This window comes from Oncorhynchus keta, chromosome 36 (assembly GCF_023373465.1).
Source record: "Oncorhynchus keta strain PuntledgeMale-10-30-2019 chromosome 36, Oket_V2, whole genome shotgun sequence".
NCBI classification, from domain to species: Eukaryota; Metazoa; Chordata; class Actinopteri; order Salmoniformes; family Salmonidae; genus Oncorhynchus; species Oncorhynchus keta.
In genome coordinates, this window is record NC_068456.1 from 14,407,041 (window position 1) to 14,423,484 (window position 16,444).

The following is a 16,444-nucleotide window of genomic DNA, read 5'->3' on the forward strand; positions in this document are numbered from 1 at the left end:
CTACTGTCTTATCCGGTGTCCTGTGTGAATTTAAGTATGCTCTCTCTAATTCTCTTTCTTTCTCTCTCTCTGGGGACCTGAGCCCTAGGACCATCTGGCATGATGATTCCTTGCTGTCCCCAGTCCACCTGGCCGTGCTGCTGCTCCAGTTTCAACTGTTCTGCCTGTGGCTATGGAACCCTGACCTGTTCACCAGACATGCTACCTGTCCCAGACCTGCTGTTTTCAACTCTCTAGAGCTAACAGGAGCGGTAGAGATACTCTTAATGATCGGCTATGAAAAGCCAACTGACATTTACTCCTGAGGTGCTGACTTGCTGCATCCTCGACAACTACTGTGATTATTATTATTTGACCCAGCTGGTCATTTATGAACATTTGAACATCTTGACCATGTTCTGTTATAATCTCCACCTGGCACAGCCAGAAGAGGACTAGCCACCCCTCATAGCCTGGTTCCTCTCTAGGTTTCTTCCTAGGTTTTGGCCTTTCTCGGGAGTTTTGCCTAGCCACCATGCTTCTACACCAGCATTGCTTGCTGTTTGGGGTTTTAGGCTGTGTTTCTGTACAGCACTTTGATATATCAGCTGATGTAAGAAGGGCTATATAAATACATTTGATTTGATTCAGGGTAAATGTAAATCATTTTGGTGAAAAATGAAAAACAGCACAACATTGTCATGTCTGACATGTATCCAGCCACTTCCTTGTTCCTTGTCAACAAAAGATTCTTAAAGCAAAGCTGGGTATATTTATATTTTTATTGATTTACATTAATATATAAGTAAAGTAATTTGCAGGTACAAAAGTACATTATCTGTAAGTATCACTTCTCACTAGATGATATAATATGTAAGCTTCTCATGTGTCTTTACTGTGATTATCTCTTGCGGAAATTGAGAATTTTCTGAGAATGTGGCTAGGTACTTTTGAGGTTACTTGCTGCACAACATTCCTACAACCAGTCGCTTTCTAATCACTCTGGCAGAAAATGAACCTGAGACTGTGGACTAACTTCACATTCTTATACAGCATGTTGTTATCGTTCTCATCTGAACTTTATTTACCCAGGAGCAGGCCATTGAGATTGCAAAATATATTTTACAAGGAACTAGGCATATAAGTGGCAGTAGAAAGACCAAATAATTTATAGAACAAATCACTCATAGTGTAAATAAAGATTGCTGATAAAATGCTAGGGATTGATGTTTTAAAAAACTGAATCTTGTGTTTGTGGATTACAATACTGAATCTACATTTTACTAAACCTGCTCTGTTTGACTTGCGACAGTTAGATGGTTGAAAGATTATAATTTTAATAGAACAGGTGCCCAAAAATATATTTAGCTAGTAAAGACTATAGAAAGCCACTCCCCCAAAGTGAAGAAACTCTGGTATGTTTTTCTATGGGACACAGTAATGGCTTCACATGTATATTAGAAGTCCCTCAACCCAATTTAGAAATTGCCATGGTTGGATGAGATAAAAGTAGCTACAGCATTCTGAGGGAGCAAATCATTTAGTTTAAGGCAATACACCAATGACATTTTGTAGTTGACATATCAACTTTCATAGTGTACTAATTGAACATTCCAAATGGCGCATACTATATGCATGGGCAAGTGTACCTATCATTGAACATTTGTTTGGAATTTTAAATCTGTGTTTATTAGTTTAATCTGCCTTCCTCAGGTGGCGTGGATCCAAACCTCATTGTGTCGGCCAATCAGAGTCCACGGGCCTTCATACCCTGCCGCGATGAACCGGTGGGAGTCAAATGCTTTCCCAGCCTGTGTCAGGGCATCACGTAGCTTCTTCAAATTTTCCTGGAAGTTGTACTCTGACAGAAAACCACTGAAAGTCCTGAGAAAGAGAGTTAAAAAACAGAGACATGGACTTAAACTTCTATAGCGGGATTTGGCCCCTAGTTAGTGAAACAGGATGGCAATGGTGGTTCTTCACCTGACATATATGGTGCAGGCAGGCATAGTCTCGTTCCTGATTGAGGCATCATTGGGAGTGGGGAGGACTGTATCTTCTGGAGCCACATAGAAAGAGAGAGATGCATGCTTCTCTCCACCATCCTCTACCTCAGTCGTAGAAATAAGTGCAGGCCAGGTATGAGTATTGACATGTTCACCTGAGAAGGAATGATTTTTAAAAAACATACATTTTACAACCAAAAATCAGATAAAAAGGATTAATTGAAAGAATCATTCAAATTATTCATCCTTTAGAAAAGTTTAATTGAAAGATTAAGTTATTTTAAATATTGAAATTGTGCATTCCAACAGGTAGGCTTCCAGTTGTGTAGGCTACTGTAATTACACTGCACTTGTCTATGTTACTAGGCTACCGTGTAATAATAGATATTTTTCTCTTTAATGTTGAGTGTTAAGTGGATGGTCATGTTAAACAGATCTTCATAAGACAGCCATAAACAGTACCTAGTAATGACATGTACAGTTAGAAAGCTCAGAGGTCCTGCTTTTTGGGGGTATTTATTATGTATCTATGATTTGTGTGCAATTTGTCCACTAGTATGCATTGCTATAGTAAATAAAATGAAAAATAGTACATCGTAGATTTTATTTTCAAATGTCATATGCTATGAACAACCTATTAATGAAAAATAGGGGAATATGGCTTAATCTACATATACTCAACTTTACAATTAACATGATATACGATTTGAGCTGCCTTATACTGTAATCATTTTTTAGATTACTAGTGATACGGGAAATCACACTAATTTCCTGGTGGACTGCTCTCATTCATTGTTGTCTCTCTCCCACTGAATGTACCGGAGTTGGCTAGCGAATCAACGGATTTGTCACAATCCCAGTTTTCATATAGTATAAAGTGTGTCCCTTCATTGTGATTTGAAAATTGCAAAGTGATTTCTTCATATTGTGTTCAATTTGATTTATTTTAAATTCGGAACAAATCGACGTGTGTTTGTCATAGAACAAATGGGACACTTTCATATCACTGCAGTAGACTATAAGCATTGCAGCGCTATGCTGCTTGTGTGCCTGAGATGTACCGTTCTGCCCGAGCCTCCAACAGCTGTGGACATATAACTTGATACATTTAACCGAATTTAGCATGCGTAAAAGAAACGCCTGAAACTACTACCCCATACATAGTGGTCTTGCCGAGAAGAAAAGAAAACCGTCGGGGGAGGTTCTCTTCTACACTGTTCAACCGATCCAGTAAATGTGGAGGAGGAATTAAGATGGAGTGTTGCCTTGTTAATGTCCAAAAGTGAAAGTCGTGTCATAGGCTTTCTTTCCAATTCCCCTGAAAACCGGAACACTTGGTTTTTGTAGCCACTGCCGAGGCTCCATATCCAAGATGGAGCCTCGAGGCTATTTGGCCTAAAATAAGTTGATTTATAATCGAATAACCTTGATATGCCATGATAAAAACAATTAAATAACGAATGTCCACTAAATAGGGGAATTAACATTTCATTGGTTTGGAACATTTGTAGGCTACATTAGTATTGAAGTCACCTTTATGCCAAAGGACTTTGATATAAATTACATTTCCTTGAAGTACATTTCAGTAATACACAATACTGCATGCTAGAACTTGCAATTAATCAATAAGGTCATTATTGCAGTTTAAACAACATTGAGACATCCACCTGCTTTATTGTCCCACTGGGTGTAGTCCCACAGTTTCGTGAATCCAGCCTTCACGTCGTGGTCAGAGACACCCTGACTGTCGACGGTTATCCAGCGGCTCACTTTGTACTCACGTTCCTCAAAGTCCTGTTCAAATAAAAACAACGCTAGGCTATTTAACAACTACACCTCAAGATTCTTACATCAGTTATCATACGTGTCATACATCTCTATATTCACTTACCTCATATTTATTAACGACCGTGAACTCAGGACAATCATAGCTATGACAAAACGGCGGCGCATCCCAACCGTGCGCCCCGCGTAAAAACACCACGGCCAGAACCGAGAGAAGCGTTGTTACCTCGGGAAACTTCATCTTGTCGCTGCCTAAACTCGGATGACACTTTCAATTTTAACAACTGTCTACCATCTTTGTATTTTCAGGACACACCTACAATACCTTTCTGAGAAAACAGGTGTTGCCTGACTCATTTCTTCCTCGGGGGGGCGGGGAAAGAGAGCTAAATAAACAAAACATTGCAATACGCCGGGGAGTCGTGCACTGTAGCGGGGAGTTACCTGGTTATGACAAGACAACGCCCCAACCCCTCCGCTGGGAATGGAGTTGAATACCTGAAGAAGATAAAAGAGAGGAGGAGCAGGTGCACTAGAGGCATACTCCCTATGAAATTGCACACGTATAGCCACGATAACCAAGGCTACTACTATATAGAAAAACACATTAAATACGACAATAACTCATGTAAAGTAAATGTCAATGCTACTTTTCATGTAAATTCCATTGCCTGATGAAAATAGATCTACAGTATCTGCCAGACCCAAGCCTTTCTGCTTACAGGGGGTAGGCTAACCTTATAGAACTGGTCCAACTGGTCCAGGGTCACTGCAGGATGCCAGATTCGAAATCTAATTCTGACAGACTCCTTTGCCTATTTTCTTAAGCAAGTCTAGCCAGTTTCAGCTGCACAATTTAATGCAAAGTTATGACTTTGATGGGGGGACTTTGTCTAAAGAGACAGGCAGTGAGTGAGACAAGTTATGAAGTCTTTGGTTTGCTAATCAGAGCAGAATTAATATCTGTTTCCTGGCCTAGGTGTCTGTGGATGTACATTAACTTTGTGTGGGCCATTATTGCTCCTGGCTTGTCCTTGATGGATGGAGCCTGGGGTTAATAACAAAAAACACCAGACATGTCAGATGGCATTCAGCAGATATTTGAGGCTCCATTCAGCCTTAACATAATTACTAGTTCAATTACCATGACAGAGATGACCACCTGACAAACTGTCTAATAATGTGTAGCATGTGAAATGGAACATGTCAAAATCTAGTATGTACACTAAAATAATAGTGCTGGTGTTGAAGAAAGGTTTACTGTAGCAATCCCTCTATATTGCAATATATTGGAGGTAGAGATTATATAATTATTTTATTGAAACTATTATTATATTTTGATAAAACTACCCATTGAGACATAATCCAAATGACTGTGCATGCGAAAGTGTATTCCACTGCAATGCTTTATTTCTAATAAATGTATTACTCACCTCCTGACTTAGTACTTGCCATGGAGTGGAATGCAATAGCACAGACTGAAATATGTTCCGGGATTCTTCCGATGGCATTGAGGAGTTTACTACATCAGTCACTGGCTTCATCAATAAGTGCATCGATGACGTCGTCCCCAAAGTGACAGTACATACCCCAATCACAGAAACCATGGATTACAGGCAATATCCTCACTGAGCTAAAGAGTAGAGCTGCCGCTTTCAAGGATCGGGACTCTAATCTGGAAGCATATAAGAAATCCCACTATGCCATTCGAAGAACCATAAAACAGGCAAAGTGTCAACAGGGGACTAAGATCATATCGTACTACACCGGCTCCGACACTCGTCGGATGTTGCAGGGCTTGCAAACTATTACAGACTACAAAGGGAAACAAAGCCGAGAGCTGCCCAGTGACACGAGCCAACCAGACGAGCTAAATTTACTTTTATGCTCGCTTCGAGGCAAGTAACACTGAAACATGCATGAGAGCATCAGCTGTTCCGGACGACTGTGTGATCATGCTCTCCGCAGCCGATGTGAGTAAGACCTTTAAACAGGTCAACATTCATAAGGTCCTAGGGCCAGACGGATTACCAGGACCCTGGCCTGACCAAATAAATAAAGAAAACACAAAATACTAAGACCAAGGTGTGACATCAACTAACCGGGCACATTGACCAGTGCCCCTGCACATTGACTCTGTATCCTCTGTATATAGCCTCGCTATTGTTACTTAAAAATAAATAAAAGGTAGTTTTTTCATTTGTAGTTTTTTAAACTGCATTGTTGGTTTGAGATTGTAAGTAAGAATTTCACTGTAAGGTATTCGGCGCTGTTGTATTCGGCGCATGTGACAAATACAATTTGATTTCATTTAATAGCTGCGCAGAGACGGCAACCAGGCTACTCTTGACCTACAGTATATAGCTTAATAATAGCTGTTCATTCTATGGTCTCCTTTTTTATTCTTTCTATTGTTTTTAGGTCATTTGAATTGTAGGTTAAGTCTGTCACACTGATGACTAGGTAGGTGTTGTCAGTAGACCTGTACTAAAACTTTTGTTTACAGTAAATCTACCTGTTACTTTTCTTTGGCACCTGCACATTTGGCACCTGCACTTTTGGACAGTGGTAAATAAAATCATCCACTCCTCAACACACCTTACTTCCTGCTTTGTTCCTGCCATGAAGACCACCTCTCTGTCCTCAACACTATGTTGTAGCGTTCATTAGTGAGTTATTGGGCTCAAATAGTCATGATGAGTGGTCAAAATCTGCCCAGTCACGGTATCAGAGCTAATTTTAGTGGTCATTAGAGCAACTAAATATCTTCTACTATAGCAGAGTAGTCATGGAAAATCTGAGACAAAGGGCAGAAAAAGCTGGAACATTAGTTGGCCTACATTGTGGGAGGCAACCTGTCTGTCTTGAGTAACGGTTTCCAACCTTTTCCATTCAGAGGCTCACCAATTCACTGTCAACAGCTCTCGAGGACCTCCATTCCCAAAGTCGCATAATTTATTTACATGAAATATCTTGACAGTTACATTTTTTCAATGAACAATAAATACAGATAGTTGACTGTCATTACAGTTTCAGTTTGAAGCGATTGTATTAGCTGTGTAGTTGGCTATCTCTTCTGAACAGCGAGATAGAAAATATTTTATGCCAGGTGAAATCGCACATCATTAGCTCATTGTTGTGGATATATTCCCCCCCAAATCACTAGGAAACAGCTTAAACAAATGCAAATGCACCTACTTTGCTGTTATTCTGGGTATACTGTTTGACATGACTGTGTTAGCCAAAGTTGTCTAGCTAGCAAGCAAGGGAGAAGAACATTGGCAGCCATCATGGCAACGTAACATTTAGAACAAACAACTGGGTCGTGTCCATAGATTTAGAACACAATGACTTAATGACTGGGTCTCTTCTCTAGCAACCGAGCCGGCTTGGGTGCTAACCCTAGATTTGTGTCGGGACTATATCTCGTGGAAGGATGAAATGGTATGAATAAATTCATCAAAAGAACGTTAATGAAAATATGTCAATTATTATTTGAATATGTTGGTAACCTTTGTATAAAAGTGATAATGCCGTCGAAGCCAGTGTTTGGAGGATATATTGGCAAGGTTTTAGGGCCCTCAACTTCATCTCAGGCCTAACAACACCCGTGCCACTATATTCTCCAAATATCGGTTTTTCTGGCATTATTACTAACGTAAGTCAGTATGAGTTAGTAAATCCGAATAATGAGATTCTAAGTCACAATTATCAGATTGTAAGTGTCACGTTTTCTTAAGATTGGAGACAAGCTCAGGAATACAAAATAGTAATAAATTAAAAAAAATCTCCACCCAAACAAAGGGCGAGGTGTAAACCTCTAAATAATACATGGGACGAGACCCATAAAACAAGTGCACAATAACACGCAGCATGGAAGCCGATACAATAGCACAGATACTCACAGGACCAACGGACATGGTAACAATAACCAACAAGGACAATGGGGAACAGAGGGCACATACAGTTGAAGTCGGAAGTTTAAATAGATTTAGGTTGGAGTCATTAATAGTCGTTTTTCAACCACCCCACAAATTTCTTGTTAACAAACTATAGTTTTGGCAGGTCGGTTAGGACATCTTCTTTGTGCATCTGTCTGCAATTGTTTGCACTTATCTTGATTTAACATATAGATCATGCTACAACTGTCTACCCAGCACAGACCTGACTAACGAGACATGCTGGGCGCGGTCAGCAGAATAGACCAAAGTCTATATAAACCACTACGCCCCGTTCCAGCAAAGGCCTTGACGACTGAAGGAGCATTAGACAGGCCAAAAGGCATTACGAGATATTTGTAATGGCCCGTTGTCGTGGAAAAGGACATTTTCCATTTGTCACCTGCACGAATGCGCACCAGATAGTAGGCGCTCCTCAAGTCCAGTTTCGTAAAGTACTGCGCCCCATGTATTTGTTCGATGATGGTTGGGATGAGGGGTAAAGGATAGCTGAATTTAACGGTGGCTTTATTCAGAGTTCGACAATCAATGCAGGGGTGCAGTCCCCCATCTTTCTTTTTAACAAAGAATAGTACCAGGAGGATCCGTGACAGAAAGTCGTTATTATAAGATAGTATGTCATATTTAGGAGATAGTAAGTCATAATTAGGAGATAGTAAGTCATAATTAGGAGATAGTAAGTCTTAAGTAGGAGATAGTACGTCATTATTAGGAGATAGTAAGTCTTAAGTAGGAGATAGTACGTCATTATTAGGAGATAGTAAGTCATAATTAGGAGATAGTAAGTCTTAAGTAGGAGATAGTAAGTCATAATTAGGAGATAGTAAGTCTTAAGTAGGAGATAGTAAGTCTTAAGTAGGAGATAGTACGTCATTATTAGGAGATAGTAAGTCATAATTAGGAGATAGTAAGTCATAATTAGGAGATAGTAAGTCATAATTAGGAGATAGTAAGTCATAATTAGGAGATAGTAAGTCATAATTAGGAGATAGTAAGTCATAATTAGGAGATAGTAAGTCATAATTAGGAGATAGTAAGTCATAATTAGGAGATAGTAAGTCATAATTAGGAGATAGTAAGTCATAATTAGGAGATAGTAAGTCTTAAGTAGGAGATAGTAAGTCTTAAGTAGGAGATAGTACGTTATTATTAGGAGATAGTACGTCATTATTAGGAGATAGTTTGACATTAAATATTCCTGCAGGTCGACCCCTTTTAAAGGGGGAATTTTTATGTCTCTGGATACAGAGAGACACACACACACACCTGTGATTCATGTGATACAGTTTGCATAAACATATCTCATAATAATGGCGGGAACGAGCTTTCATATACAAAAACACATTCCTGCCACCCCCAAAAATTATCTGATTAAGAGTTATGAGATAGTAAGTTATTATTATGAGATAGTAATTCATAATGATGAGATATGTAAGTCATTATTATGAGATACTAAATCCTAATTATGAGATTGTAAGTCATTATTATGAGATATGTTAGTCATAATTATGAGATAGTAAGTCTGGATCCTGGACATTGAACAGTCCTGCAGGTTGACCCCTTTTAAAGGGCAATCCCTTCTTAGCTCAAAGGGCAATCTGGGATCCCAAACTGTAAGTAAAAAGCAAATGCACCCAAACAATAACAAAGCACTCTCCCCGCAACTTAATTTGGTAAACAGCTGAGGAAGGGGGCAGTATAAATGTAACCACTCCAATAAACTCAGGAAAAAAAGAAATGTCCCTTTTCAGGACCCTTCTTTCAAAGATAATTCGTAAAAATCCAAATAACTTCTCAGATATTCATTGTAAAGGGTTTAAACACTGATTCACATGCTTGTTCAATGAACCATAAACTATTAATGAACATACACCTGTGGACCGGTCGTTTAGACGCTAACAGCTTACAGATGGTAGGCAATTAAGGCCACAGTTATGAAAACTTAGGACACTAAACAGGCCTTTCTACTTACTCTGAAACACACCAAAAGAAAGATGCCCAGGGTCCCTGCTCATCTCCGTGAACGTGCCTTAGGCATGCTGCAAGGAGGCATGAGGACTGCAGATGTGGCCAGGGCAATAAATTGCAATGTCTGGACTGTGAGACGCCTAAGACAGCGCTACAGGACAGACAGCTGAACGTCATCGCAGTGGCAGACCACGTGTAACAACACCTGCACAGGATCGGTATTATTATTATTATTATTATTATTATTATTATTATTATTATTATATTATTATATTATTGTAGGCCTTATTATATTATTATTATATATTATCGGTACATCCGAACATCATACCTGTGGGACAGGTACAGGATGGCAACAACAACTGCGCAAGTTACACCAGGAACACACAATCCCTCCATCAGTGCTCAGACTGTCCGCACGAGGCTGAGAGAGGCTCGACTGAGGGCTTGTAGGCCTTTTGTAAGGTCCTCACCAGACATCACCGGCAACAACGTCACCTATGGGCACAAACCTGCAATCACTGGACCAGACAGGACTGTCAAAAAGTGTCACTGACGAGTTACGATTTTGTCTCACCAGGGGTGATGGTCAGATTTGCATTTATTATCAGAGGAATGCGCGTTACACCTAGTCCTGCACTCTGAAATGTGATCGATTTGGAGGTGGAGGGTCCGTCATGGTCTGGGGCCGGTGTGTCACAGCATCATCGGACTGAGCTTGTTGTCATTGCAGGCAATCTCAACACTGTGCGTTACAGAGAAGACATCCTCCCCCCTCATGTGGTGCCCTTCCTGCATTCTCATCCTGACATGACCCTCCAGTATGACAATGCCTCCAGCCATACTGCTCGTTCTGTGCGTGATTTCCTGCAAGACAGGAATGTCAGTGTTCTGCCATGGCCAGCGAATAGCCCAGATCTCAATCCCATTGAGCACGTCTGGGACCTGTTGGATCGGAGGGTGAGGGCTATGGACATCCCCCACCAGAAATGTCCGGGAACTTGCAGGTGCCTTGGTGGAAGAGTGGGGTAACATCTCACAGCAAGTCTGTCGAACTTGTTCAGTTTATGTCTCAGTTGTTGAATATTGTTATGCTCATTCAAATATCATTCAAATATTTACAAGTTAAGTTTGTTGAAAATAAACGCAGTTGACAGTGAGAGGACATTTCTTTTTTTTGCCAAGTGTACATAGACGCAAGAACTCTCACTGTCACACCCTGATCTGTTTCACCTGTCTTGTGCTTGTCTCCACCCCCCTCCCGTGTCCCCCATTATCCCCTGTGCATTTATACTTGCGTTTTCTGTTTGTTGCCAGTTCGTCTTGTCCCGTTAAGTCCTACCAGCGTGTTTCTGTGCTCTTATCTTTAGTTATTCTTAGTGTTCCCAGTTCTGACCTTTCTGTCTGTCCTGATCCTGCCTGCCGTCCTGTACCTGCCTGACTCTGATTTCGACTACGACCCTTTGCCTGCCTTGACTTACCTTTTGCCTGCCCCTTGTACTATCTAAAACTCTGAGACTCGCACTATCCACCTCCTGTGTCTGCATCTGGGTCTTAGCCTGAGTCCTGAAACTCAGATATTGATGTGAGGACTGACCACCCATGAGATCAAAATGATATGTTTATATATAATTACATGTTTTGAATCTGAATATCTCTCTCTCTCTCTCTCTCTCTCTCTCTCTCTCTCTCTCTCTCTCTCTCTCTCTCTCTCTCTCTCTCTCTCTCTCTCTCTCTCTCTCTCTCTCTCTCTCTCTCTCTCTCTCAATTCAGAATTACACTTGTAAGTGGGGCAGAAGCTCAATGTGTAATTGACTATATAATATGCATAAGGTTATCATTGAAAATTGAAGAGGGCCTGATGCTAAGGCAGGTAGCCTAGTGGTCAAGGTCACTGGTTCAAATCCCTGAACGACTGGGTGAAAAGCACTTAACCCTAATTGCTAATGAAAGTCGCTTTGGATAAGAGTGTCTGCTAAATGAAAATTCAACGTGCACATTGGATTAATGTGATACAGATCACCTTTCCTTTTTTTTGGTGGCAGGAAGAGCTTCCATAGTAGACATTTTTATGCCGACCAATATCTTCACAGGGTTTTCAAAACCTGATGAATACAGTTTTGTGCAAAATCTATTGGTTTACAAGGATAAAATCCTGCAGCAGATGGCGCAAGAAGACAACGCGTCCTTGCCATTCAACCCCTGAGGGAGAAAGGGAGAGAGAGAGAGAGAGAGAGAGAGAGAGAGAGAGAGAGAGAGAGAGAGAGAGAGAGAGAGAGAGAGAGAGAGAGAGAGAGAGAGAGAGAGAGAGAGAGAGAGAGAGAGAGAGAGAGAGACAGAACCGTTGCTTCTCGAGATGCATCTGCAGCCACTACTTCTCCCTTCTGGCCGAAGCGCAGGAGCAGGAGAGCCATAGGCAAAGGCTTTATGTGCAGCAGGCATGCCCAGAAACAGCCCACGAGCCGGCGATGGGCTCTCCAGAAGAGACCGCGTGCGGACTACTTTGAGAAAGGCGGGAATATAGGAGAGCGCTGCTTGTCTTGGATAGCTTTAAAATGGGCGTTAGATAAATCGGGACGTTAGATAAAGAGTGTACATTTGGGTAAGTGCAGGTGAGGAGTTACGTTTGGGTGGCTTTTGCATTGAATTAGTAGGTTACCGTCGTAGGGTTTGTTATCTTCTCATTAGAGTAGGCTAGCCTAAATTCAACGATGGAGAAGGGGACGCAGCCCCAGCTGATGGCCAAGAGCGCAGAGAGTCCAGCGGAGGAACTCTCCAAGATAAGCGACGAGGAGCTGGTGAAGTGGAGGAAAGAGGAGCTGGTGCGGCGGTTACGGAGGGCAGAAGCCGAGAAGATGGGCGTCATGCTTGACCACGGAAATTTGATCCGGGAGGTGAACCGGCGACTCCAGCAGCACCTGACAGAGATCCGGGGTTTGAAGGTGAGGCAGGTGTGATGTTGATAATGCTGGGCGCACAAGTTTGCGCACTGCTCTATGGATGTCTAATGGATTCCTGATGAAAAAAGCCATGGTCTAATTATTATTATCATTCATGCGTTAAAAAAGCTGTAATTTACCACTGCAAACTCCTTAAAAATAACAACGGTAGGTGGTTTGAACGTAGCAAGGTAGTCTTCAAGTGGTTTACATAATTCAACCCAATGGACCACTTGTTGCTTGTATGCTTATCATAAGAGCTGGAACTGCTGAAGATATGGAGTAGCCCTTCCTGCAGTCGAAATGACGTGTCCCCATGGGTGGAATGTTATTAATATTTTTTAAATAATAAATACATATTATTTAACAAATAATAATAATAATCCTGTGTTTCTATGTCAAATTGGTTTTGTTATATTTCAATCTTCTGTGATGGACAGTTGAAGTCTGAAGTTTACATACACCGTAGCCAAATAAATTTTAACTCCGTTTTTCACAATTCCTGACATTTAATCCTAGGAAAGATTCCCTGTCTTAGGTCAGTTTGGCTCACCACTTTATTTTAAGAATATGAAATGTCAGAATAATAGTAGAGAGAATGATTTATTTCAGATTTGATTTCTTTCATCACATTACCAGTGGGTCTGAAGTTTACATACACTCAATTCGTATTTGGTAGCATTGCCTTTTAAATGGTTGAACTTGGGTCAAATGTTTTGGATAGCCTTCCACAAGCTTCCCACAATAAGTTGAGTGAATTTTGGCCCATTCCTCCTGACAGAGCCGGTGTAATAGAGTTAGGTTTGTAGGCCTCCTTGCTCTCACATGCTTTTACAGTACTGCCCACAAATTTTCTATGGGATTGAGGTCAGGGCTTTGTGATGGCCACTCCAATACCTTGGCTTTGTTGTCCTTAAGCTATTTTGCTACAACTTTGGAAGTATGCTTAGGGTCATTGTCCATTTGGAAGACCCATTTGTGACCAAGCTATAACTTCTAGACTGATGTCTCGAGATGTCGCTTCAATATATCCACATAATTGTCCTGCCTCATGATGTCATCTATTTTGTGTAGTGCACCAGTCCCTCCTGCAGCAAAGCACCTCCACAACATGATGCTGTCACCTCCGTGCTTCATGGTTGGGATGGTGTTCTTAGGCTTGCAAGACTCCCCCTTTTCCTCCAAAAATTATGGCCAAACAGTTCCATTTTTTGTTTCATCAGACCAGAGGATATTTTCCCCAAAAGTACGATCTTTGTCTCCATGTGCAGTTGCAAACCATAGTCTGGCTTTTCTTATGAAGGTTTTGGAGCAGTGGCTTCTTCCTTGCTGAGCGGCCTTTCAGGTTATGTTGATATAGGACATGTTTTACTGTGGATATAGATACTTTTGCACCTGTTTCCTCCAGTATCTTCACATGGTCCTTTGTTGTTGTTCTGGGATTGATTTTCACTTTTTGTACGAAAGTACGTTGATCTCTAGGAGACAGAACGCGTCTCCTTCCTGAGCGGTATGACGGCTGCGTGGTCCCATGGTGTTTATACTTGCGTACTATTGTTTGTACAGATGAACGTGGTACCTTCAGGCATTTGGAAATTGCTCCCAAGGATGAACCAGACTTGTGGAGGTCTACAATTCATACAATTCAAGACTGAGGTTTTGGCTGATTTCTTTTGACTTCCCCATGATATCAAGCAAAGAGGCACTGAGTTTGAAGGTAGGCCTTGAAGTACACCTCTAATCAGAAGCTTCTAAAGCCATGACATTATTTTCTGGAATTTTCCAAGCTGTTTAAAGACACAGTCAACTTAGTGTGTGTACATTTCTGACCCACTGGAATTGTGATACAGTGAATTATAAGTGAAATAATCTGTCGGTAAACAATTTTTAGAAAAATTACTTGTGTCATGCACAACGTAGATGTCATAACCGATTTGTCAAAACTATAGTTTGTTAACAGGTAGTTTGTGGAGTGGTTGAAAAACAAGTTTTAATGACTCCACCTAAGTGTATGTAAACTTCCGACTTCAACTGCATCACCTCCTCTGTGCTTGCTCCTGTGTGTGTGTGTGTGTGTATCCAGGACGTGAACCAGAAGTTGCAGGAGGATAACCAAGAGCTGCGGGACCTGTGCTGTTTCCTTGATGACGACCGTCAGAAGGGCAAGCGTGTGTCTCGGGAGTGGCAGCGCCTGGGACGCTACAGCGCTGGCCTCATGAGAAAAGAGGTGTCCCTTTACCTGCACAAACTGAAGGAGCTCGAGCAGCGCCAGGGAGAGGTGATCAGAGAGAACCTGGAGCTCAAGGAGCTGTGTATCCTAATGGACGAGGAGAGGGGAGAAGGGGGAGGAGCAGTGCGGGGTGCAGGGTGCAGAAGTTCCATCGACAGCCAGAGTAGTCTGTCTCAAACTGGGGGGGCTACAACGTGCCTGCTCCGAGACGTGGGGGATGGGAGCAGCAACTCCAGCGCGGGGAGCACGGACAACCCCGACCACCCCCATCAAAAGCCCCCTACCCAGGGTTCCGGGCTGGGCTCCAACCCTGGCTCTAACCATGACAAACCAGAGGGCCCAGGCCCAGAGTCTACAGGCCGTCGCCACAGCTCCACCCCAGACTACCACACCTTCCCACAGGCCTGCAGGCCCCGTGGGGGGTCCCTCACCAGCCCTGACCCCTGGGGCCTCCGGGGACCCTGCAGCCCAGAGAAACACGGCAAATCCCCTACTAGACTGGAGGCCAAGGCTCAGTCCAAACCCAGCAGTGCTGACATGCTGGCCCAGAAACAGCTCTTGGGGGCTGGGCAAGGGCTAGGGCCAAACCAGGGTCCGGGTCAGTCAAGTCCAGACCTCTCACATAGACACAGGGGTAATCCGGTCGTGGTTGGGGCTGGATGTGGGAGCCCTGAGGCCAAACAGGCACTGCCGGAGACACCAGAGCACCTGAGGAAGGGTCGGGTGATAGTGGGGAGCCCTGAAGTGTTACGACACCAGAACCTCCACCACAGCCCCAGTTCAGAGCACGGGAAGGGGAGGTACAGCAGCAGCCCCCCAGCAGGCAGGGAGGGGGTACAGAGGAGGACCACTGGAGACGAGTTGTCCCCTCACCACCGCAGCATCTACAACGGCATGAACGGTTCGTTTTTTGTTCAGAATAGTCATAATGTTTTATTTGATTATTTATCAGGGGAAATACTGTGTGTAGCTGAGGTGGTTCAGGGAACGATATCTGTGGGTTGAGTCTTTTCCAATAACACTGTCTGAGACATACAGTAAACACTTGTGCTAATACCTAGGCTTTAGCTGAGTGGGCTAACACAGTCTTTAGGTGTGCAGACATTATGGGTTAGCACACCCAGTAGCCTTCCAGGACCACTGTATATGACTAGAACACACATATAAGCAGATCTAACACAATTGACTGTGTAATGTGTTTAGCAGCCAATTGGGAGGTTGGGGCTATGGCAGGTTCAGTTACTGTGGTATCACCTATGTGGTTCAGCTGCAGTTATGGTGTTAGCCAAGCAGCAGTGATGTCACCGCTCTGTGGGATTCTCTCTGTGGGTCACATGGGGTTATGGTGGTGGGAGTGGTATTTGTGCGTGTGTGTGGATGGATGGATGGTGGAGGGCATATGATGTAACACTCCCCAGGGTGTCTGAAGTCAACACAGGTAACACAGCTGTGTGCTTTCAGGGCCGTGATTCAGGCAACACACACACGCATACGCACACACATATGTGCCACTCAGCACAGCAGGGTCCTGTCTTCTTGGTTCATTATTATTATTAGCAGCATCTTTTAGTTATTTTT

The 16,444-nt window shown here is 42.5% G+C and overlaps 2 protein-coding genes across 3 annotated transcripts in view; one reads left to right on the forward strand and one right to left on the reverse strand.

Annotated features, from left to right (window-relative positions):
* Nucleotides 1-742: 742 nt before the first annotated feature.
* On the reverse strand, nt 743-4,120 carry soul2 (heme-binding protein soul2). Its single transcript, XM_035754305.2, has 4 exons — nt 3,877-4,120; nt 3,653-3,779; nt 1,963-2,140; nt 743-1,863 (listed from the first exon to the last, which is right to left on the reverse strand). The coding sequence occupies exons 1-4, from the start codon at nt 4,009-4,011 to the stop codon at nt 1,689-1,691; spliced, it is 615 nt and encodes a 204-aa protein (XP_035610198.1). The 5' UTR covers nt 4,012-4,120; the 3' UTR covers nt 743-1,688.
* A 7,881-nt stretch (nt 4,121-12,001) lies between these two features.
* ccdc85a (coiled-coil domain containing 85A) overlaps nt 12,002-16,444 on the forward strand; it is a 38,255-nt gene continuing 33,812 nt past the window's right edge. For both annotated transcript variants that reach the window (XM_035754306.2, XM_035754307.2), the window contains exons 1-2: nt 12,002-12,639; nt 14,720-15,767. In XM_035754306.2, coding sequence (XP_035610199.1) covers nt 12,409-12,639; nt 14,720-15,767 — 1,279 coding nt within the window. In that variant the 5' untranslated portion in view covers nt 12,002-12,408. The remainder of the gene's footprint in view (nt 12,640-14,719; nt 15,768-16,444) is intronic.

Coding starts and splice junctions, on each gene's coding strand:
- soul2 (XM_035754305.2), bottom strand. CDS start 4,011: ATGAAGTTTCCCGAGGTAACAACGCTTCTCTCGGTTCTGGCCGTGGTG. Junction 3,780..3,876: donor CGGTCGTTAATAAATATGAG/GTAAGTGAATAT, acceptor TTATTTGAACAG/GACTTTGAGGAACGTGAGTA. Junction 2,141..3,652: donor CCAGTGGGACAATAAAGCAG/GTGGATGTCTCA, acceptor ATTCCTTCTCAG/GTGAACATGTCAATACTCAT.